The sequence below is a fragment of the Erinaceus europaeus genome, chromosome 16 (genome assembly GCF_950295315.1).
Source record: "Erinaceus europaeus chromosome 16, mEriEur2.1, whole genome shotgun sequence".
In the NCBI taxonomy this organism is placed as follows: Eukaryota; Metazoa; Chordata; class Mammalia; order Eulipotyphla; family Erinaceidae; genus Erinaceus; species Erinaceus europaeus.
This window is the reverse complement of record NC_080177.1, coordinates 48,649,945-48,674,624: the sequence shown is the minus strand read 5'-3', so window position 1 is coordinate 48,674,624 and position 24,680 is coordinate 48,649,945. Positions and strand designations below refer to the sequence as shown.

At 40.8% G+C, this 24,680-nt stretch overlaps 1 protein-coding gene and 1 long non-coding RNA gene across 3 annotated transcripts in view; one reads left to right on the top strand and one right to left on the bottom strand.

Annotated features, from left to right (window-relative positions):
- The window catches only part of BUB1B (BUB1 mitotic checkpoint serine/threonine kinase B), an 85,086-nt gene extending 76,373 nt beyond the window's left edge, over nucleotides 1-8,713 (top strand). Inside the window, exons 20-23 of one of the 2 annotated variants that reach the window (XM_007537329.2) lie at nucleotides 206-357; nucleotides 3,777-3,948; nucleotides 4,701-4,807; nucleotides 8,178-8,713. In XM_007537329.2, coding sequence (XP_007537391.1) covers nucleotides 206-357; nucleotides 3,777-3,948; nucleotides 4,701-4,807; nucleotides 8,178-8,370 — 624 coding nt within the window. In that variant the 3' untranslated portion in view covers nucleotides 8,371-8,713. The remainder of the gene's footprint in view (nucleotides 1-205; nucleotides 358-3,776; nucleotides 3,949-4,700; nucleotides 4,808-8,177) is intronic. The other variant, XM_060175113.1, reaches the window with a different exon arrangement.
- LOC132533456 (uncharacterized) overlaps nucleotides 1-24,680 on the bottom strand; it is a 39,170-nt gene that overhangs the window by 12,226 nt on the left and 2,264 nt on the right. Inside the window, exon 2 of the long non-coding RNA XR_009545349.1 lies at nucleotides 19,051-19,187. This is a non-coding gene — a long non-coding RNA (uncharacterized LOC132533456). The remainder of the gene's footprint in view (nucleotides 1-19,050; nucleotides 19,188-24,680) is intronic.

Sequence of the window (24,680 nt, the reverse complement as noted above, 5' to 3'; positions counted from 1 at the left end):
TGTGGTGAGGAGAGCGGGGTATTTCACAAGCAGTGGAGTAGATCTGTAGCTGTCTCTCTTTCTCTCAGTCCTATCCATAAAATGGAAAAAATAGCTGCCAGGAGCAGTGGATTCATAGTGCTAGCACCAAGCCCTAGCAATAACCCTGGAGGCAATAAATAAATAATTTTAAAAAGTAATGAGTTTTCTGTTCTTTTGCTTCCAGGATCTTCTTCAACACAGTGAATTTATTACCCATGAACTGATAATGTTGATTGTTTATAACCTCTTGACAGTAGTGGAAAAACTACACAAAGCAGAAATAGTCCATGGTGACTTGAATCCAAGGAGTCTGATTTTTAGAAATGGGATGAAGAGGTTGGTTCTTTTATTTCTATGGTAGCTTTCTCAGCTTTCTTTTAAAATGTGGATCATTGCCGTTTTCTTCTGCCTTTTAATAAATAACCATATTGATCAATGCAGTTATGTTGAGAGAAAAGTTGCTGCCTAAAGATTAAAATTAAATTAAGATAAAGATTAAGATTAAATTGTAACCACCACGTACAATTTAAAAAGTAGTCCAAGAAAAAGCATGCTGAAGAAGCACATTCAGAAAAAAAAAAAAGAATTTTGGTGATTCATATCAGAAGAAATGTGCACTGGAATGTTTTGGGGAATGTGAAATAGGTTGACTTTCTTTAAGGGTGTATCTATCAAGGATGCTAGCAAAACCAAGATACTGCCCGACTCCATAGACTAAAGCTTTAGTCAAACCAGATTCTTTTTTTTTTTTTTTTCTAAATTTAATGGGGGACTAATAGTTTATAGTTGACAGTGAAATACAATAGTTTGTACATGCATTACATTTCCACATAACAATACAACCCCCACTAGGTCCTCCTTTGCCATCATGTTCCAGGACCTAAACCCCTGACTCCCAACCCAGAGTCTTATTTTGGTGCAATAGACCAACTCCAGTCCAATTTCTGCTTAGTGTTTTCCCTTCTGATTTTGTTTTTCAACTTCTGTCTATGAGTGAGATCATCCCATATTCATCCTTTTGCTTCTGACTTATCTCACTTAGCATGATTTCTTCAAGTTCCATCCAAGATGAGGTGACGAAGGTGAATTCACCATTTTGAATAGCTGAGTAGTATCCCATTGTATTTATCACAGCGTACTCGGCCACTTGGACACTTGGGTTGCTTCCAGCTTTTGGCTGTTACAAGTTATGCTATTATGAACATAAGTATACACAAATCTTTTTGGATGGGTATGTTTGATTCCCAGTGGAGGAATTGCAGGGTCATTGGGTAGGTACATTTCTAGCCTTCTGAGAGAGCTCCAGACTGATCTCCACAGGGGGTGGACCAATTGACATTCCCATCAGCAGTACAGAAGGGTTCCTTTGTCCCCACAGCCTCTTCAGCATTTTGTTGCTGCTATCTTCTGGTGTATGACATTCTCACAGAAGTGAAGTGGTATCTCATTGTTGTCTTTATTTGCATTTCTGTGACAACCATTGACTTGGAGCATTGTTTCATATGTTTATTGCCCTTTTGGATTCTGTAGTGAATTTTCTGTTCATATCCTCTACCAATTTGTGGATGGGGTCATTTGAAAACCAGATTCTTACCAAGTAACTGACAAGAGAAATGAGTAAAACTAGAATGAAGCAGCAGACTATGCCACAAAAGGGGGGTTGTTGTTCAAATTAAACCCATGTTAACCAGCACATTCAAGGAATGAGGGCAGAGCAGGAAATAAAGAAGTCCAAATACTAAGAACTCAGAAAATATTTAAAATGTTATGGCATCAAAAAGACAAAGACAGTTTGAGCTTTGATTTATGAAAAGGACTAGGGAAACCAACATTTTTTTTTAAGGTTTCTGTTTATTAATGAGAGAGAGAGAGAGAGAGATGGAAGGCCATTAATTTCATGAGATTTGAGTAAGAAGTTTGCTTTTTAAAATGCTTGGTCTTGGAGTCGGACGGTAGCGCAGCGGGTTAAGCGCACGTGGCGCAAAGCGCAAGGAACAGCGTGAGGATCCCGGTTCAAGCCCCGGCTCCCCACCTACAGGGGAGTCACTTCACAAGCGGTGAAGCAGGTCTGCAGGTATCTTTCTCTCCCCTTCTCTGTCTTCCCCATCTCTCTCCATTTCTCTCTGTCCTATCCAACAACAACATCAATAACAACAATAGTAACTACAACAATAAGACAAGGGCAACAAAAGGGAATAAAGTAAATATATATTTTTTAAAAAAATTTTTTATAAAAAAAATGCTTGGTCTCTCCCAACTCTGTTTTTGGGGTGAACTTTTAGAAAGGCTAATCTGTACTTTCAAACAAGAGAGGCTGTGACACCTGGAATTGCCTCCATCGCCATTCTCATCATTAATGATGCATGCTCTCCACTCTGCTTCTGGTGCTAATGTGGGCACTAGACAGATGTGCCGTAGTGGCTCTGCATGTGGTTTAGACAGATGCTCATCCCTTGAACAATGCAGGAGTCAAGGTTTGTTTGTTTTTAATAGAACAGAGAAATTGAGAGGGAGAGAGAGAGAAGAGAGAAAGATAGACACCTACAAGGCCTGCCTTGCTGCTTGTGAAGTGTTCCCCTTAAAGGTGGGAACTTGAACCCAGGTCCTTGTGTGGGTCCTTGCACTTAACTCAGTGCACCCCCACCCCCAGGAGTTAAGGTTTCCATCCTCTCCCAACCCCACACCCCTAGTCACCACCACCCACAAGTGACTTTAGGCTCCCCCAAAACTTACTTACTAGTAGCTTGCTATTGATTAGAAATTTGGCAATTACACAAACAGCTAGTACTTATTTTGCACATCATTTGTATTACTTATTGAATTCATATAATAAAGTAAGCTAGGGTAAAAAAAAAAAAAAGATGAAAATCATGAGGAAAATACACTCGGTAATTATTTTGCAATGACATAAGTTTACACTGGTAAATATCTTGTTAACAGCTGAGTCGGTACTTCCATCAAGTATTGTCTCATATGACACAAAACAGTTACTAATCAAGACAGAAAAGACACGTGGGGGAGAGAGTACGGTGCTGCCAGTAGTGTAAGACTTCATGTCTGAGGCACTGTAGACCCCAGAATTCACCTTGTACCACCATAAGCAAGAGCTGTGAAGTGTGCTAACAATAAAAGATAAAAGGGGCCAGGTGTTGGCACACCTGGCTAAGCATACACAGTATAGTGTGCAAGGACCCAGGTTCAAGCCCCTGGTCCCCACCAGTAGGGGAAAAGCTTCGAGACTAAGGAAGCAGGGCTGCAGCTTTCCCTATCTCCCCCACCCTTTTAATGTCTCTCTGTCTCTATCCAGTATAATAAATAAAGATTAAAGAAAGTATATGGGGCGTATGCTTCATTTATATGAAACCCTCAGCTCAATCCCCGGTATGAGATAGAAAAAAGAATAGTGTGAAGCACAGGTATTTATTTATTTACAAGTATAACAGTTCATGTACTGATAATATTTATTGAAAGAACTTTGTAGATAAGTGGAACCACACAGTGCAAACCAGTGGTCAGAGGCCAATCATACTGGGAGTCAGTAAATTAATGTATAGTGTCCATTCCCCAGGTGGGTGGACTCTGCTGCTGCTCTTGCAGGTGCATTTTCATAACTAGCCACTAGAAGGAGCTGTTGGTATAGCTAAGTCACACCTGCAGTACCTCTGCTTTTTCCTTTTTTCTTTTTCTAAAGACCAGCTTTGCAGCAGCACTCATGGCCTTTTTTTATTATGTTGTTCTCTTAAACCTGGGCTTAGGATCCACGATCCCAGTGACTGTAATAGGAAGAATCAAGCTTTGAAGATTGTGGACTTTTCCTACAGTGTCGACCTTGGGGTACAGCTGGACACTTTCAGCCTCAGCAGCTTCCCGACTGTGCAGAGCCTAGAAGAACAAAAGATCCTGGCGAACTGTTCTTCTCCCTACCAGGTACGTGAGGGATAAGCCTGAACAAATGTAGAGGTTTCTTGGTGTGCTTCTGGTCTAGATAATATAGAAAGCTAGTGTTTACTGATATTGACTCTCCTATGACCTAGTTTTCAAATATCACCCAGTCAGGAGAATTGTGCACTAAAGGATAATTGCGCACACGTGCAGATTCATGACTAACTCAGTAATATCAGTGTCAAGGCCATTTCTCCTACTTACTCGTGATCATTTTTAAGCTGTTTTCTGTGATCTTTATGAAGTGAGGGTGACAATCTGCTCTGCATACATTACAATTGTTGTGAGGATTTAGTGACATTGTACTTAGAACATCAGGACAAGTATAAAATATTTGATGTGCTAGCATCATATATGAAAATTTCTTCTGCTTCATCTTTGGGTAAATGGCACTCCTGATTGAATCTGTAGCATAAAGTAGTCACGTGGACCACAGTTAAAGCACAGCTGGGGTCCATGCATGCAAATTCAGGAGGTCTACAAGCTTGGATTTGACAGTCCTGTTCGTTATCTCTGCTATCATTTGTTAGGGATAGTTCCCAGAGTTGGTTCTGTTAATCAGTTCTTTTGGAGACAGGGGCAAGGGCCTGTCTTCTTTTACTGTAAGAGTAAAGAATATACTAAAATGCGTGAGCTGAGATAAACTTAGTTATGTACTGTAACACCCTGTCTACAAATAAACAGCCTTGATCATAGGAAAGAACGATCTTAGCTGATGGTGCTTTTTGTGATTTCAGGTAGATCTGGTTGGTATAGCAGATTTAGCACATTTACTGTTGTTCAAGGAACACCTACAGGTCTTCTGGGATGGGTCCCTCTGGAAACTTAGCCAAAATATGTCTGAGTAAGTATTGGTGACTTCAGGGTGTTGGTTTAGCCAAACAGTGTCCTTATTTTCTTAGATCCTCTCCATGCTGTGATAACCTTAATTTTCTAAGTCCAAAAACTATATTTCATTCATTTCAGCCAGTTTTTGGTAGAGGATCAGTGGTGCACCTATTGCTGGACAAAGAAATTGCTGATCAGAAGTAGCTATCAGACTATTCTTTTATCACTGAGCCGCACAGGCTATGACTGTAGTGTGGAACCCCTCAGAATTGCTAGTAGAAGCATTTCAGGAGAACAGATTTCTGGCCAAAGCTTTTAGTCTTTTTTTTTTTTTTCAATCTTTCTTTTTTATATAGTTTATTTATTATCGGATAGAGACGAAGAGAAATTGAGGGAGAGGAGGAGATAGAGGGGGAGAGAGAAACACCTGCAGCCCTGCTTCATGACTTGTGAAGCTATCCCCCTGCAGGTGGGGACCAGGGGCTTGAAATTGGATCCCCAGGCACTATAATCAAGTACGCCACCACCTGGCCCCTGCTTTTAGTCTTATACCCCTTTTCAGTAGCTTTTGTTACCAAAAGTTAATAAGTATCTCTTGAAGAAAGTTAAATTTCTAAATTATACTCTAATTTGCAACTATTTTTAATTTAATGAGTGGGTGGAACCAAAGGAAAGAACTGAACCTTGTTGATGAAAATGTGAACGCTTTCTTAATAAGAGTAATAAGAGTTGCGTGGTCTCAGAGCCTTAGTGCTCCCTTGAGCCTAACCATAAAAGTTATTAAATGGGGGTCGGGCAGTAGCACAGCAGGTTAAGCGCACATGGTGCAAAGTGCAAGGTCTGGCTTAAGGATACTGGTTCTAGTCCCCGGCTCCCCACCTGCTGGGGAGTTGCTTCACAAGTGGTGAAGCAGGTCTGCAGGTGTCTGTCTTTCTCTCCCCTTCTCTGTCTTCCCTTTCTCTCTCCATTTCTCTCTATCCTATCCAACAATGAACGACATCAACAATAACAATAATAACCACAACAAGACTACATCAACAAAAGGGGGGAAAATGGCCTCCGGAGCAGTGGATTCATGGTGCAGGCACTGGCCCCAGAAATAATCCTGGAGGCAAAAAAAAAAAAATTAAATATCCCATGTTCCATTTAGCATAGCTAATAACTTCCAGAATAAGCTTATCAATGTATCACTTATTGGTATGTACTGAGGTTAAAAAAGGCAAAAAAAAAAAAAAAATCAGTGTCAAAGCTTTAACATTCCTTCTGCCTCCCAATAATTGAAATACTCTTTATTGGGGAATTAATGGTTTACAGTCAACAGTGAAAATACAATAATTTGTACATGTGTAACATATCTCAGTTTTCCACATAATAATTCAAATCCCACTAGGTCCTCTATCTTCCAGGACCTGAACCCTCCCCTATATATTTTTTCTTTATCTGATAAAGAATTCAGTCTCTCTAAAGTGTACTTTAATAATAGACTTGAAATATGAAATGAGGCATATAGGTATGTTCAACTATATCTTGTTGATCAAAGCTCTAGATAGCGTTTCAGAAACACTAGTGAGGGGTGATGTTTGGATTTTCTTTTTTTTTTTTGTCTCCCATTTAAAAAATATATTTATTCATTCCCTTTTGTTGCCTTTTTTTTTATTGTTGTTGTTATTGATGTCATCGTTGTTGGATAGGACAGAGAGAAATGGAGAGAGGATTGGAAGATGGGGGGGGGGGATATAGACACTGCTTGTGAAGTGACTCCTCTGCAGGTGGGGATCCCGGGCCTTGAACCGGGATCCTTCCGCCTGTCTTTATGCTTTGCACCACCTGTGCTTAACCCGCTTCGCTACCACCCGACTCCCTAGTCTCCCTTTTTATTGATAGGACAGAGGAAATTGAAAAAGGACTGGGGAGATATTTTATTTTATATTATTTTATTTTATTTGCCTCCAGGGTTATTGCTGGGGCTCGGTGCCTACACCAATGAATCCACTGCTCCTAGAAGCCACTTTTTCCCCTTTGTTGCCCTTGTTGTTCATCGTTGTTGTTGCTATTATTGTTGCGCTTTGTGCCATGTGTGCTTAACCCACTGCACTATAGCGCAACTCCTTGTTTTTTGTTTTTTTTTTTTATGTTTATTTTGCCATGAGGGTTTTTAGTAAAACTTCATGCTTACATCATCCACTCTTGCTGGTGGACTTGTAATTGTTCTAGAGAGGGAGGGAGAGACAGAGACAGAGACAGAGAGATAGACCACAGCACTGCTCCACTGCTCCTGAAGCTTCCCCTGTGCATGTTACTTCCATGACTAAAGGGCTTAAACCCTGGTCCTCATGATTGGTAAAGGTCCTCACTCTACTAGGTGAGCCATATTCTGGTTCCCAAAAGCCATAATATTTTTAAGGAACTAGATTTTAGGGAAAGGTAAAGGAGGCAAAATTCATTTTTACTCTTATTTATAGAAGAAAGTGTTATACCTTAATACATAGAGGAAATGCATAAATTTAGGTGAGTGACATGCCCTACACATGCATTGTATTACAACTTTTCCCAGTATAGTAGTTCATCCCCCTTAAAAAATGATTGGACAAAAAAAATATCACCATGGTATTGGTGAAAGAGAACGTGAGCCAGATATCACTGTGGCACATAAGGTGCCAGGAGTCAAATTTAGTGCCCTCATGCTTGCAAGCCCAGTGCTGTCCCACTGCACAACTTCCCAGATCCCTTGGAGGTGTTTTTTTTTTTTTTTTTTTTGGTAGTTCCTCCATGGGGTCTTTCAGAGAACTACCTGATTAATCTCTAACCTTAAGTTCATGTAGTGCACCTGGCTGAGAGCACACATTACCATGTGCAAAGACCCAGGTTCAAGTCCCCACTTCCCACCAACATTATGTTGCTTCGCAGGTGGTGAAGCAGGTCTGCAGGTGTCTCTCTTTCTCTCTCTCTCTTCCTCCCTCCCTCTCTCCTTCCCCTGTTCCTCTCTTTCCTGTGAAAGAGAGAAAGGAAGGAAGGAAAGAAGGGAAAAGGAAAGGAAAGAAAGGAAAAGAAAGAAAAGAAAATTGGCTTCCAGGATTGTGTATCTGTTGTGCAGGCACTAAGCCCCAGTGGTAACCCTGGTAGTGCAAAAAAAAAAAAAAAAAGTGTACTTAAATATCCTCCTGCATAAATGTATCATGGAGGGCTGGAGAGTATAGTTGTTATGCAAAAATATTTTCATTCCTGATACTCAGCTCCCAGGTTTAATTCCCAATTACATCATAAGCCAGAGCTTTGCAGGGTTCTGGTTTGGGAAAAAAAAAAAAAAAGTACCATGAAGTAAACATAGAATGAAGTCTAACTTTCACATGCCTAATCTTGATGGAAATGGTTCTGTATTATTTTAGGCTAAAAGACGGTGACTTGTGGAATAAATTCTTTATGCGGATTCTGAATGTCCATGATGACTCCACAATGTCTGTTCTGAGGGAACTTGCAGTTGAAATGTATGAGGTATTTGATGCCACCTTCCAAAGTCACCTGAACAAAGCCTTCTGGAAAGTAGAGAAGTTAAACAGTCTTGGGACTTTGCTCTTCTAACAAAATAGGCAATAATGTCTCTCACAGATTCCTTCCTAAAACTAGTAGTTTAATTGTAGAGCACTGAACTTGTACATGCTTTAATTTCACCTCAGACACATTTTTCAGCTTTTTGGTAGAGGCATATTTCTAAGTAACTGGCTTTTTTTTTTTTTTTCCCATATGTAGCCATGTACCTACTCTTGATCTTACCTAACTTTACAAAACATTCTTAATGGACTCTGTGTGGATGCTACCTTGTGGATGGCTACATTTAACACATCTGTTTCTACCTTTCCCTTCCATAATTTGTGACCCAGAGATCACTTTGTATTTTATAAATAATAAAGTAGCTTTTGTTAAATTTGTTTCTGACATTTGATCTATTTTTTTTTCAAGCTAAAGTAATAGATGACTTGATTTTTAAAGACAGAAGCTATTTTGCTGTGGGAATGTATATGTCCTAAACTTGGAACTGTTAGTATTCTAGCAAAACAGAATGGTAAGCCTTATTCCTTTAAATGTTTCTTTAGATGCAACTTCTGGAGGCTTTAAAAAGTAGTAAGATTTATTAATGAGAAAGAGAACCATAGCATCTTTTTGACACATGCAGTGCTAGGAATTGAACTTCGGACTCATGCTCCTAAGTCTACTGCTCCAGCTCCTAGGCCACCTTTTAAATGTTTCTGGCCTTTTACCTTTCAGTGGTATAGGTTGAAAAGTAGATAAAATGATTTACTTAAAACCATTTTTCTTAGATTTCAAGTGGCAAAATTATTTTCATTTTTATCCCTAAACAACCTCTTGTCTTCTTAGTGGTGCTTCTTGTCACTGGGTTTCTTGATTAGCACTGACTATTAGGAGGAAAAGGAACTGAACAGGGCTTACTTGACTTTTCAGGAATGGAAACTACATTGAGAATGTGTTGGATGAGGGCAAAAGATTGGTGAAGGGATACAGAGTGGGCTGTGCACGAGAGATCTGAACAGACAAGATCAGAAAATGTTAACTTTGAAGCATAGAACACCTTGGGAGAGAATAGATCTTAATCAGATATTGGACCCACAAATGGAAACATGAATTACTCTTTGGCCTAGAGAGCTGGGAGGAATATTGTCAGAAAAAAGGAATGAAAAGTATCTGTTCTAGAGTAGAGGGTAGATAGCATAATGGTTATGCAAACAGACTCTCATGCCTGAGGCTCCAGAGTCCCAAGTTCGATCGCCCGCACCACCATAAGCCAGAACTGAAAAGTGCTCTAGTTAAAAAAATAATAAAATAAAATAAGAATTTAAAAGAAAAGTATCTGTTCATATCAAAATGTAAAATGTGTACCTTCATGCTGGTGGCTTTTTTTTTTTCTCTTGTCATTTATCTGCTCTTATCTCTGGATTAGATTTAGATCACTGGAAAGCAGAAATTATAAGTATATCTCAACTAGAAATATTTAAGCATAGATAATTGGAAGTGCTGACTTGGCTTGGATGTGAAATTAGAAGTTCTTTCTCTTAACCAAAAATAAGACTTTCAAACACTTTTTTGTGTTTGCAGTATTTTTACTGTTTATATAACCAAGCCTTACTACCTCACTGTTACCCTCATCCCTCCATCTCCTGTTTTGACTCATGAAGTCACTACTCTGAGATTGGGCAGTAAAATTAGATTCATTCTAAACATAGACTTAGCTGCCAGCTAATGAATTCTTCATCAACCTTGACAGCAAGGCTGATAAACCACTGTTCTCTCTGATTGATAAAGCTCTGTTTCTCAAAGTTCACACTAAGAAAAGGGGCCTAATCTAAAGAAGCTACATTACTAGAGTTCTTGACACTGTCCACCTCTCCTTCCAGCCCCAACCCCTCCTCATTGCAAACTGGAGAAAACAGCATCTGGACATTAAGACCTGATGGAATCTTAGCTTCTCTTTGCCCAAGTTTAAAGCCATAAGGAAGCCCTTTTTTAAAAAAACAAAAATTTATTTATTTATTTATTCCCTTTTGTTACCCTTGTTGTTTTATTTATTTATTTATTTATTTATTTTATAAATAGTTGACTTCAGACCCTGTGTGTGAAAGGTTTTCTACTTGGCCCAGATTGTGGTGTGCTTTATACTGCCACTTCTAGACTATCTTATATAAGCTAGGTTCTTCTTCTTTTTTTTTATTTTATTTATTTTATTTATTTATTCCCTTTTGTTGCCCTTGTTGTTTTATTGTTGTAGTTATTATTGTTGTTGTCGTTGTTGGATAGGACAGAGAGAAATGGAGAGAGGGAGGGGAAGACAGAGAGGAGGAGAGAAAGATAGACACCTGCAGACCTGCTTCACCGCCTGTGAAGCGACTCTCCTGCAGGTGGGGAGCTGGGGTTCGAACCGGGATCCTTATGCCGGTCCTTGTGCTTTGCGCCACCTGCGCTTAGCCCGCTGCACTACAGCCCGACTCCCTTATTGTTGTTTTTTAATTTAAAAAAATATTTATTCCCTTTTGTTGCCCTTGTTGTTTATTGTTGTGGTTATTATTGATGTTATTGTTGTTGGATAGGACAGAGGGAAATGGAGAGAGGAGGGGAAGACAGAGAGGGGAGAGAGAAAGACACCTGCAGACCTGCTTCACAGTCTGAGGCAACTCCCCTGCAGGTGGGGAGGGGGAGGCTCAAAGCCGGTCACTGCCCTTTGCACCACCCGACTCCCTATTGTTGTTGTTGATGTCGTTATTGTTGGACAGGACAGAGAGAAATGGAGAAAGGAGGGGAAGACAGAGGGGGAGAGAAAGATAGACACCTGCAGACCTGCTTCACCACCTTTGAAGTGACTCCCCTGCAGGTGGGGAGCTGGGGGCTTGCACCGGGATTCTTATACCTGTCCTTGTGCTTTGTGCCGCTTGCGCTTAACCCACTGCACTACCACCTGACTCCCAAGGAAGCCCATTTCTACTTTTCTTCTATTTTATTCCCCTCCTAAGACTTGTTTGTCTTAGAGGGAAAAGTTTTTTCTTTGTTTATTTAGACAGAAATTTCAAGTGGTTTATATCTGGTTTCACTAAGACAGGAACAGTGGACTAAAAAAAAAAATAGCTGGGCGGAGGTAGATAGCATAATGGTTATGCAAAGAGACTCTCATGCCTGAGGCTCTGAAGTCCCAGGTTCAATCCCCGTGCCACCGTATACCAGAGCTGAACAGTGCTCTGGTTAAAAATAAATAAATAAATAAACAAATAAATAAATAAATAAATAAATAATTTTTAAAATAGCTGTAGTCAGGATTTTCACTTTTTTCTTTTTTTTAAAATATTTATTTATTCCCTTTTGTTGCCCTTGTTTTATTGTTGTTATTGATGTCAACGTTGTTGGATAGGACAGAGAGATGGAGAGAGGAGGGGAAGGCAGAGGGGGAGAGAAAGATAGACACCTATGACCTGCTTCACCGCTTCTAAAGCGACCCCCCTGCAGGTGGGGAGCCAGGGGCTTGAACCGGGATTCTAATGCCAGTCCTTGCACTTTGCGCCACATGTGCTTAACCTGCTTTGCTACCACCCAACTCCCCACTTTTTTCTTTTTTTTAAAGACCACCTGGTATCTAATTCACAAGGTGTACATCCACTAATCCGCCATTATGGCCTTCTTTCTTATCTGGTGGTTGTAGAGACCTTCCACCCAGGATTCTAACTGCTGGCAAATGTAAATCTGGAAATAAGAGTGATTTTCTGTAAAACAATGACTTTGGCCTACCAACTGAGGTAAAGTCAAACTAGGTGAGAAAGCCTTTCAGAGTTAGCACAGGTCTCTTGGAAATAACTCCTCTTCAGGCTAAAGTCTGTGAGTTTCTTTTGCATTGGAAAATGAGACATTGTATTTTGCTTTTTCTTTTTTCCTCCAGGGTTATTGCTGGGGCTCAGTGCCTGCACTATGAATCCACTGCTCCTAGAGGCCGTTTTTCCCATTTTTTGCCCTTGTTGTTGTTGCCATTGCCATTGTTGTTAGATAGGACAGAGAGAAATTGAGAGAGGAAAGGAGAAAGATAGACACCTGCAGATCTGCTTCACTGCTTGTGAAGTGACCCCCCCACAGGGGGGGAGCCGGGGGCTCAAACCGGGATCCTTATACACTTAACCTGCTGCACTATCACCTGGGCCCCTGGGTTTTTGTTTTATTTTTAATTTATTGTTTTTGGTTTTTATGTCTTTTTATAATTGTTCTTTTTTTTAAAAAAAAAATGCTTGTTTTATATAAAGACAGATATTCAGAGAAAACAGGGAGATACCTGCAGTACTGTTTCACCACTTGTGAAACTCTTTCCCCCCTACAGGTGGAGATGAAGGACTTGAACCTGGGTCTCTGCTTACTATAATGTGTGTGCTTTACCAAGTGTACCACCACTGGACCCCTTTTCCCTTTGTTTTTAAACCAGAGCACTGCTCAGCTCTGATTTATGATGGTGCTGAGATTGAAACAGAGACCTCTGGGGTTTCAGATATCTCCAAAATACACTTTTAATCTTCCTAGTGAGGAAGATGCTTAAAGTGTTTGTTTGTTTGTTTGTTTTGGTTTTTAATATGGCAAACCTTTTGAGACATTTGTTCCACCAAGATGCTGGAAACTGAGTATTTAATAAGATAAAGATAGCATTTCAAGGGAGTCAGGCGGTAGCGCAGCAGGTTAAGCGCACGTGGCACAAAGCTCAAGGACCGGCGGCAGGATCCCGGTTTGAGCCCCTGGCTCCCCACCTGAAGGGAAGCCGCTTCACAGGCGGTGAAGCAGGTCTGCAGGTGTCTCTCTTTCTCTCCCCCTCTCTGTCTTCCCCTCCTCTCTCCATTTCTCTCTGTCCTATCCAACAACAACAGCAATAATAACTACAACAACAAGGGCAACAAAAGGAAATAAATAAATAAAAATAAATGAAATAAAGAAATTTAAAAAAAAGATAGCATTTCAAATCAGCATAGAAAAAGATGTCTTATTCAGTAGTCAGTGTTGAGACATAGATTTGAGCTTGACCTTACCTCTGGTGCCTCAGTTTTTTGTTTTTTTTTTTTCAGTTCCTTTTAAAATTTTTTTTAATATTTATTTATTCCCTTTTGTTGCCCTTGTTTTATTGTTGTTGTCATTGATGTTGGTGTTGGATAGGCCAGAGAGAAATGGAGAGAGGAGGGGAAGACAGAGGAGGAGAGAAAGATAGACACCTGCAGACCTGCTTCACTGCCTGTGAAGTGACTCCTCTGCAGGTGGGGAGCCAGGGGCTCGAACCAGGATCCTGATGCTGGTCTGTGTGCTTTCTGCCATTTGTGCTTAGCCCGCTGTGCCACTTCCCGGCTTTCTCAGTTCTTATAACACCTTTGTATAAATTAGAAAAAGACACCTTCTTTATCTCCCTAGTGTGCTGTAGTTTCACTGAAGTCAGCCTCCTTCTGCCCTCCTCAGTCTGGTACTCTGCAGTGAATAATTGTACACCTATATGAACTGATCTGCTTGTTTCAAGCTTCTCTCCAAAATAATTTTAGATTTAAAATATTAATGGGGGGGTGGAGTGGTGGCGCATATGGTTGAGCGCACTTGTTACAACATGCAAAGACACGGGTTTGGGCTGCAAATGTCTATCTTTCTCCCTCTCTTATCATTGCCTTCCTTCTTGATTTCTGGCTGTCTCTATCAATAAATAAAGATAATTTTTAAAAATAGTAATAAAATTTTAATGTGAAAATGAATATTTTCATATTAATATTTTGGCTTTAATTTTAGATAAAGCAGAAAAGCTTGTTATTTATGACTATAGTAGATTAAGAAAAAAAAGGGGGGGGGAGTCAGGTGATAGCACACTGGCTTAAGCTGCAAAGCGCAAAGACTGGTGTAAGGATCCCAGTTCGAGCCCCCGGCTCCCCACCTGCAGAGGAGTCGCTTCACAGGCAGTGAAGCGACTGGTCTGCAGGTGTCTATCTTTCCCTCCTCCTCTGTCTTCCCCTCCTCTCTCCATTTCTCTCTGTCCTATCCAACAACAATGACATCAATAACAATAACAACTATAATAAACAACTATAATAAAAAGTAAGGGCAACAAAAGGGTAAATAAATAAATATAAATTTTTTTTTCTTAAGTCTAGGCTCAGTATTGAAGCAGTGGATAAACTGTTGGACTCTTGAGCATAAGATCCTGAGTTCAAGCTCTGGCATCACTTGTGCCAGGGTGATACTCTTGTTTTCTGTCATTCTCTCATTAATCTTGAAGGGAAATAAAAAACATAATCTAACTTGGCCTTTCCTCAAATAAATGAATTTGCAACTTGTTTATTGTATTTCACTTGCATTATCTCCAGGCTTCCTAACTGGTCTCAAGTTCCCCCACCCACCTGCAGGCATAATCAGAACCCTCCACTGTCTTAAACCCAAAGACTGTCACCAGCAAGACTCTGCCAACTCTGACACTAGGGTTCTATAGTCTCCCCTGTCTGATTGCTTTGCTTCCAAATGCTGACTGTTTTCCTTCTTCACAACCTTTTTGTTTGCTCTTAACTTTTGTCTCGATGACTCTTTCCCAAATCCCCAGTTGGACCACTCCCTTTCCTTGGGACACCCCTATCAAAACAGAACATGATAAGAGGCCTTCTCCAACCATTCTGTGCAGAGTGGCATTCCACAACCATACTGCTATGACTTTCTAGCCCTTCTACCTTCTTTTAATATTTTAATGGCACCTGCCATTGCCGTGTGTGGTGTGTGTGTGTGTGTGTGTGTGTGTGTGTGTGTGTGTTTCCTGCACCCCATAGATGGAATTCAGTTTCCTAAAGGGCAGGGATTTACTTTTTTCTGTTTTAACCCCAGTGTCTAAAGTTAGTGCCTGGAGGAATAAAACATAACAAATAACTCTCCTTTAAAATAATTATTTCAAAGTTCTGGTGGTGGGAGTTGTGTGGAGTTCTACCTCTCTTATCCTATTGTTTAGTCAACGTTTCCTTTTATAAATAAAAAATTGTTTTAAATAAAATAATTATTTATGGTGGTCTGGGAGGTGGTGCAGTAGGTCAAACATTAGATTCTTAAAACGTGAGGTCCTGAGTTTGATCCCTGGCAGCACATGTACCAGAGTGATGTCTGATTCTCTCACTCTCTTTCTCCTGTCTTCTTAATGAATAAATAAAATATTTAAAATAAAAATAAAATAATTATTTATGGGTGGAGTATAAATAACCTAATGGTTATGCAAAGAGACTATTATGCTGAGGCTCCAGTGTCCCAGGTTCAATCCCCTGTACCACTATCAACCAGAGATGAGCAGTGCTCTGGTAAAAACAAATAAATAAAATAATTTTTTTAATCTAATTTTTTTTTTTATAACCAGACCATCACTCTGGCACATGTGATACCCAGGGTTGAACTCAGGACCTTATACTTGAGAGTTAAATACTATCCACTGTGCCTTTTACCCAGGCTGCAGTAAAGAACTCTGGAAAGAATTGAAAGGCAACATAAATAGAAATATATTCATATAGAACATAAAAAATTAATATAAATATAAAATATAAATATAAAAATATATTAATATAAAATATAGAATATAAAAAATTAATTTTGTATTTCTTTATTGGATAGAGACAGCCAGAAATTGAGAGGAATGGGGAGATAGAAAAGGAGAGAGACAGAGAGAGATACCTGCAGCCCAGCTTCACCACTTGTGAAGCTTTCCCTCTGCAGAATGGGACTGGGGGTTTGAGCTGGGGTCCTTACACATTGTAACGTGTGCTCAACCAGGTGTAGCACCACTCCACCCCCATATGGAGCACCTTGACCTTGATGCTGAGAAGCAGTGGGGCCAGTCTTCTGATTTGCTGTGACCCACTAGAGACAGCAGAACCCAAGTTAAATTATGGTAGATGATTTACACACATTTTCAGTGTATGTCTTTAAAAAAAATCATAGGATATGGAGTTCTGGGGGTGGGAATTGTTACCCCTCTTATCTTATGGTCTTGTCAATATTTCCATTTTATAAATAAATAACACTGAGGGGGGAATGAGTGGGGGGTATAGAGGGTAGAAGGGAGAGAGAATGAGGGCTTCTACTTTTTTTTAATGTTTTTTAATATTTATTTAGTCCCTTTTGTTGCCCTTTTTTTTTTTTGTAGTTATTGATGTCGTTGTTGGATAGGACAGAGAGAAATGGAGGGGGCAGGAGAAAGATAGATACCTGCAGACCTGCTTCATCGTCTGTGAAGCGAATCCCCTGCAGGTGGGGAGCCGGGGGCTCGAACCGGGATCTCTATGCTAGTCGTTGTGCTTTGCACCACCTGCGCTTAACCCGCTGAGCTACAGCCCGACTCCCGGACTTATACTTTTTTTTTAACTCATACGTTTCTTATACACTCTAGATGGTTTGGCCCTGTACACGGATTTCTTTTTATGTGAATGGAATAATCTACACTGAGAAAAACTATGAGCTGTAGTTTTGTCATCTCTTCCCTTCATGTTATTTTAAAAAATGTAAACCCTAATGTTAGTTGTGGGGGGCCGGGTAGTGGTGCACCTGGTTAAGCGCACATATTACCAAGGGCAAGGACCCAGGTTGGAGCCCCTGCTTCCTACCTGCAGGAGGTCTGCTTCACAAGTGGTGAGGCAGGTAGGTCTTCAGGTGTCTATCTCTCTCTCTCTCTCTCTCTATCTCCCTGTTCTCTCTCAATTTCTCTCTGTCCTAACTAGTAAAGATTAGGGTGATGGGGGACTGGGAAAATTACTGCCAGGAGCAGTGAATTTGTAGTGCCAGCACTGAGCCCCAGCGATAATCCTGGTGATAATAAAAATAAGTAAGTAAATAAATAAAAATTTCAGATGTGTGTGTTTTTTTAAATGGGAAGCTTTACCATCCAAATATAAAAACAAGATTAATTTGGAATTAAAATGAGTGAAAATAGTTTTCAATCACTGAAGATAATGTATCTAAACTATTTTTAGTGTGCTAAAAATTCACACATATCAAGTGTTTTGTAATAATTTTATTCAAGATGTGCTTTCTAAAATTATAACCTTCCTACTGACTTATTAAAAATAAAAGACATTTTGCAGTCTGGGAAGTGGTGCAATGGATAAAGTGTTGGGCTCTCAAGCTTGAGGTCCTAAGTTTAGTCTCTGTCAGTACATGTACCAGAATGATGCTCTGGGTCCCTTTCCTTTCTCCTCCTATCTCACTAATAAATAAAATCTTCAAAAAAATTTGTTTCTTTCATACAAAAACTTGAATTTCTACAAAGTGATGTATGACAAAGCAAAGAAAAACAGTGATGAACTTAGGCCACACTTCTATAAGCATGTACTTCTCCACCCAAGCATATTTCCTCCAGTGCTACTGTTCCTTACAAGTTCTTGTGGCTCTTGTGTACTCCCAGAGGGATAGAGAATGGGAAAGCTATCAGGGGAGGGGATAGGATATGGAGATTGGGTGGTGGGAATTGTGTGGAACTGCACCCCTCTTATCCTATGGTTTCGTTAATGTCTCCTTTCTTAAATAAAAAGAAAAAAAGAAGAAGAAGTTCTTGTGGCAGAGTTGGTGGCTGAACAGTAGTGTCCCATAAACTCAAATTGGCTTCTCCCAGGGAAGTAGTAGTTGTTCAGTCAAACTACTAGTTTCCAAACTGCTTGTGAACTAATGGCAATGTTTCTTACTTCATATACCCTAGAAATTAGCACATGGCAGTGAATTAAAATATTGGAAAAGAGCAGCATGAACTCAAAAGCCAGTTACACTGGAGCCTTAGTGAGGAGATAAATATATCATAGTCTCTAGATGTGCCCACAACTGTAATCTTGTTATCATTTTAGTGGTTCACTTTCTAACCTTGAGATACATTCCATTGTCCTGTCTACTTTGAGAATGAAGTGTTATTTTCATGAGTACAGTCACTACCAAGATGTGTGCTTTATTTCCTTTTTAAAAAAATTTATTGTCTTTATTGGGTAGAGACAGTCATAAATCAAGAGAGAAGGGGGAGCCAGAGAGGGAGAGAGACAGAAGGACACCTGCAGCTCTGCTTTGCCACTTGCAAAGCTTTCACCCTGCAGGTGGGGACCGGAGGCTTGAACCTGGATTGTTGCACACTGTAACGTGTGTTCAGCCAGGTGCACCACCTCCCGACCCCTATGTGCTTTATTTCCCATTCACATTTAATTCAGCCTCATGTTCATTTGAAACAGTGATATGAATAAGTATGTGCTCCAGTTTCATCTTAGTTTAATCGAACTGCCCTGGCCACGTGGTGCTTTTTATTGCCTGAGTCCAGCAATTAGCAAAGCAAGGAAAGCATTTCATTTAAAAAAAAAAAAAACATTTCATTAAAATCTGTGAACAAGGGAGCCGGGTGGTAGCGCAGCAGGTTAAGCGCAACTGGAGTGAAGCACAAGGACTGGCATAAGGATCCTGGTTCAAGCTCCCCACCTGCAGGGGAGTCGCTTCATAGGCAGTGAAGCAGGTCTGCAGGTGTCTGTCTTTCTCTCCCCCTCTCTGTCTTCCCCTCCTCTCTCCATTTCTCTCTGTCCTATCCAACAATGACGACATCAGTAACAACAATAATAACTACAACAATAAAACAATAAGGGCAACAAAAGGGAAAATGAATCAATAAATGTAAAAAAAAAATTTTTAATTAAAAAAAATCTGTGAACAAAAAAGATGAATTATATTTGTTTGCTTTTACATTTTAAAAGTAGGGACTAGGACCTAGCTCACCTGGTAGAGCACATAATTTGCTGTACTCAAGAATGCAGGTTCCAGCTTCCAGCACCACCTGGGAGCACTGTGTATGGCACTAAGAAAAGTTTCATGAACAGTGGAGCGATGTAGTGGTATGCCTCCTTGGTTTCTATCTGAAATTAAAAAGGGGAAAGTCTGCTGGGAACAGGGCAGTGGACTAATGCAGGAGTGAAGAACATCAAGCCTGCAGGTCAAAAATTATTTGGTTTGGTCCTGCCAAGTAAAACTCAGGCGGAACTCGGAATTCAACAAATCTAGGAGCTTTTTTTCATAGCAATATTAAGTGCTGGTTTTTAAACTGATAATTTTGCATAGCCTGCAAATGAAATGAATATCCAAATGACCCTTGGCCGGCAAAAAGGTCTCTCGTCCCTGGAATAATACATTCATGAGGATTCAAAAGATAATACTACTGAGAGATCTGGTGATCCCTGAATAAAGTGATTTTAAAAAATGAAAAGTATGACACATAAAACTTAAGTGAGATTGGCTTGTTCATGGAAATGAGAAAGCTGAGAGTGAGTGTAGAGTCATAGAGTCCCAGTAGGCAGAGGAGATCAGGTGGGTGGGTGAGCAAGTGTGCCCTAATGATACATTCCAGATCACTAACACTAATGCAGGAGTGAGGAACATCTAAGCCTGTAGGTCAAAAATTACTTGGTTTGGCCCTGCCAAGGTAAATTCAGACAGAACTCCAATAAAGGTGTCTTTTGCTAAGGACTCAGCCAGACAGGCCCTCAGGTATCCTGACACAGGCCATGGGGGGCCAGGTGGTGACACACATGGTTAAGCGCACACATTACAGTGCTCAAGGACCCAGGTTCGAGCCCCCGGTCCCCACCTGCAGGGGGAAAGCTTTGCAAGTGGTGAAGCAGTGCTATAGGTGTCTCTCTGTTTCCCTCCCTCTCTATCACTCCCTTCCCTCTTGCTGTCTCTATCCAATAAATAAAGATAATGCAAAAAAAAAAAAAAAAGAGGCCATGGTACAGTTCACTGAGGGGAGCCTGTAGTTCCTACTATCCTTTTCCTGCATTCCAGTATTAGTTGACTTGGGTAGGTCATGTACTTGCTTTGTCTCTCTAGCACAGATGAATTCTATGGGACAAGATCTGAATCCTTTCTTTGTTTTTAAAGCACTGTTTAGCTCTGGCATATGATGGTGCTGAGAATTGAGCCTAAGATCTTGGAGCTTCAGGCATAAAAGTCTAATGCTCTACCCATGAGTGCTATCTCCCCAGCCCTCCAAAATATTTTATTTATTATTTTGCCTTCAGTCACTAGGGCTCGGTGCTGGCACTGCAAATCGACCAATTCTGATGGCCATTTTTTCTCCCCCCACCCATCATTTTATTCAATAGAATAGAGAGAAGTTGAGAGGGAGGGGAGATAAAGAGGGAGAAAGATACCTGTAGACCTGTTTCACAACTCTTGAAGCATCCCCACTGCAGGTGGGAGCGGGAAATTTTTTATTTCAATCTGGCACATGTGATACCAGAGATGGAATTCAGGACCTCATGCTTAAGAGTGCAATGCTTTATTCACTACACTGCCTCCCAAATTACACCTTTTCTCGTGTATTCCTCTTTCTTATTTATTTATTATTGGGTAGAGACAGAAATTGAAAGGGAAGGAAGGAATAGAAAGGAAAACATATCTGCAGCCCTCTTCACTACTTTCCCCCTGAAGGTGAGGGCCAGGGCTTTGAACCTGGGTTCTTGCACACTGTAATGTAAGTGCTTAAGCAGGTGTGCTACTGCCTGGCCCCTCCCTTTTTTATTAAAAAATTGGCTTTTATTCATTCATGAGAGAGATCCCAGAGCATCACACCAGCATATATAATACTATGGATTGAACTCAGGACCTCATATGTCAAGTTTAAAGCTCTACCACTGCTCCACCTGCCAGACTGTATTGATACCCTGGCTATAGTTTGCATCTAGTGCTCAGATTCTAAGAGGACAACCTCACAGGCCCAGGGCCTGCTACAACTCCTACAGAGTTGATGTAGCTCTCCATGCCAAATCAAGCACTAACATGGTTTAGCAGTGCTCCTTGAGATCTAGAAGGCCTGGGCTTGGACTCATAACTTGGCCTCTGAGTCAATAGCTTCCTCTGTAATGATGATGACCGGTTCTAAAGAAACAGGTCTGAGAAGCCATTCAGATACTTATCTAAGCTCTGAGTGATTTCTACTCTTGTTTAAGTGGTTGGCATTTGCTGGAAACAGCTCAGGTAGACTAGAGCTTTACTATTTTGTGAATTCACAGTATAAGATAGAATTGAATCTATAATGTAAAAACTCAGGTGACACATGATCTTCTGTAATCTAAAGCTTGGGTGAGATGAGTAGTGTCTACTGGAAGAACTTTTAGGAAATGAACTTTTTGTTTTTTAAGATTGTGTTTATTGATAAGAGAGGGATATGGGGAGAAAGGGAGAGAGAACCAGAGTATCACTCTGGTACATGTAGTGCTGGAGATTTAAATTAGGACCTCATTCCCCCACACACATACACATCCAACACTCTGACCATTTAGCACCTCCTGGGCTGCCCAAACGTGTTCGTAAGGTAGTCTCCAGAAGATAACGCAGCACATGAGAGCACCATTACAGCACCGGAGAAGCTTCATGAATGATGGAGTAATACATAAAGGACATAAAAGTTCAAGAAGCCCAGAAAATCCCAAACAGAATTAACCCAGACCTAAAGACACCAAGACACATCATATTTAAAATGAAAAGGAATAAGGATAAAGAAAGGATCCTGAAGGCTGCAAGAGAAAAAACAAAGAGTCACTTACAGAGGAAAACCCATATGATACGATTAGCAGCAGATTTCTCCACACAAACTCTGAAGGCCAGAAGAGAATGGCAAGATATATATCAACCTCTCAATGAGAAAGGCTTTCAGCCAAGACTATTGTATCCTGCTAGACTGTCATTCAGATAAGATGGAGGCATAAAAACCTCAGACAAGCAACAGTTGAAGGAATCAACTATCACCAAGCCTGCCCTGAAAGAAGTTCTGAAAGGTCTCTGATAAACAAACATTCACGTCATCATAAAAATGCCATATAACAGAACACTCTAAAAATTTGAAAAAATGGCATTAAAATATCTTCAATCTATAATATCAATAAATGTCAATGGTCTGAATTCATCTATTAAAAGGCACAGAGTAGGAAGGTGGGTCAGAATACACAACCCAACCATATGTTGTCTGCAGGAATCCCACCTAACTCAACAAGACAAACACAGACTCAAAGTGAGACAGGATCTGGCAGCTAGGGCTAGGGTCTTGTCATGGTCGTGGCCCAGGTTTGAACCCTGGATCCACACGGGAAGTGCTGTGGTAAAAGAGGAAGCTCTTGGTGCTATTCTCTCTCTGAATGTAAAAATGGTCCTGGGAGGACCCAGCTCCACAAAAAGAGTGAAAAGAGGTTAAAGCATTGAGACGCCTGTGCCTTTGAAACTGATTGTATATCATGCTGTGACATCTCTCTCTGCAGCCAGCAGATAGAAGGTAAGCACTTGATGAAGGAAGAGGGACTATAAGTCAGAAAGTGGGAAAACTTAGCTCAACTGTCAGGCCTGCTTTTCACCAGACTCTTAAGAGGGCAGGTCACACTACTTTTGCTTTCCCTCTATGAGCCAGTGCTGACTGCACTGATAGACAGTTGTCAGAGTCAAAAACAGCATGTGGTTGTTGAACTGTGAGAGTTCCTTGGCTTGCAGTGAACAGTGGACGCCTTTCTCCCCAGCAGCCAGCCTCAGCCCAGGCAGCACCAGAGCTGGTGAGAACCACTGTGGAATCTACAGTGAGGCTTGCATACCTGGCATTCTTTGTCACTCAGGCCTGGGCTGTAACCTGCTGGCTCCTGTTTTTGTTCTTTGTTGAAACCTGTTCACTTACCCCTCAAGGCAAGCAAGCCTCTTGGAATGTGTCAAAGATTAGCCAATAAATATTTATTAAGAACTACCTGGGTTTAGCACTAACACAAAGGACACAAGGAAATGCAAGACCTGCTTACTCCCTCCAGAGAGTTTATGATTGGTAGAAACAGTTATATTCCAGGCTAAAAGCAGAGGTTTACCATCTCAGGGTAAATGGTGACCAAGAGCCAGAAGCAACTTGAGATGGCACAAGAAAATCTTCTCAGCTTCCTGCCAGAAACTTTCCCCACTTGTCTTTTGGCTGGCTTGTCACATTCCTGGGGCCTGAACCAATCCCTGGCAAAAGGAAGGGAATGGCCAGCTTGGAGCTGACTCTGAACACCCAGCTAAGAGGATGGTGTGCATCCAAAGAGACTGGGCTTCTATTAGCTGCTGAAGCAAGATGAGAGGGATAAAAGAGGCAACCAAGGGAGTCTGTTCATAAGTGATGGGGGCAGAGTCTGCAATAAGGAAGGATTTAGCAGCAAAATCCCATCTGGGCTTTCAGATTATGCCCAGACCCCTGTACTGTCACTTGACCAGGGCAAATAAGCTAACTTTAGGAAAGCTTAGTTTTTCATTTCTGCTGGAATCAGTTCCTGCCTGGGTGGTGAGTCTCATGAGGCTGTGGACTTGTTTACTGAGTTATCCAGTACCTAGAACAGAGCTCTGTGTTCAGCTAGGACTCCATAAGTGTCCATGAAATTAGTTCATTGGATTGTTGTGAGAGCTAAATAGCTTAATACAGGATTGCCTGAAAATTCATGTATTTTTTTCCTATTTTCTATGCAAAAATGCATCATGATTCTTCTGATAACCCAATACATAGCAAGGGCTTAGCATAGTGCACAGTTTACATGCTCAAGGAGATTAGTTTTTTATTATTATTCATGTGTTCATTATGGATAGAGACAGAGAAGGAGAGAGAAAGAGTCCTGCACTTCACGTTTGAAGCCCCCCTTCTGCAGATGAGGACTGGGGGGCTTGAACTTCTGTCCTTATGTACTATCATGTGTACACCAACCCAGTGTGCCACTGCAAACGTCCCAAGATATATCTATTTATAAGAGAGGGAGAGAGAACCAGAGCATTATTCTAGCACATGCAATGCTAGAGATTGAACCCAGGACCTCATGCTTGAGAGTCCAGTGCTATAGTCATTGCACCACTTTCTTAGCCACACCTTATTCTTTTCATATGATAGACAGGGGTGTGTGTATCCTTTCTGTTTTACTTATTGGTTCTTAGATCACTTGTAAGATTGAGCAGATATGGTTTATTTATGATTAAATTCACTCAAAATTATAATGAGACATAAAAAGAATAGAAATACAGAATTCTGGGTGTCAGGCGTTAGCACAGTGGATTAAGCGTACATGGCATGAAGTGCAAGATTAGCTCAGGGATCCCAGTTAGAGCCCCCGGCTCCCCACCTGCAGGGGGGTCGCTTCACAGGCAGTAAAGCAGGTCTGCAGGGGCCTATCTCTCTCTATCTCTGTCTTCTGCTTCTCTCCATTTCTCTCTGTCCAACAACAATGACAGCAACAACAATAATAATGACAACAACAATAACAACAACGAAGGTGATTAACAAGGGCAACAAAGAGGGGGAAAATAGCCTCCAGGAGCATGGATTCATAGTGCAGGCACCAAGCCCCAGCGATAACCCTGGA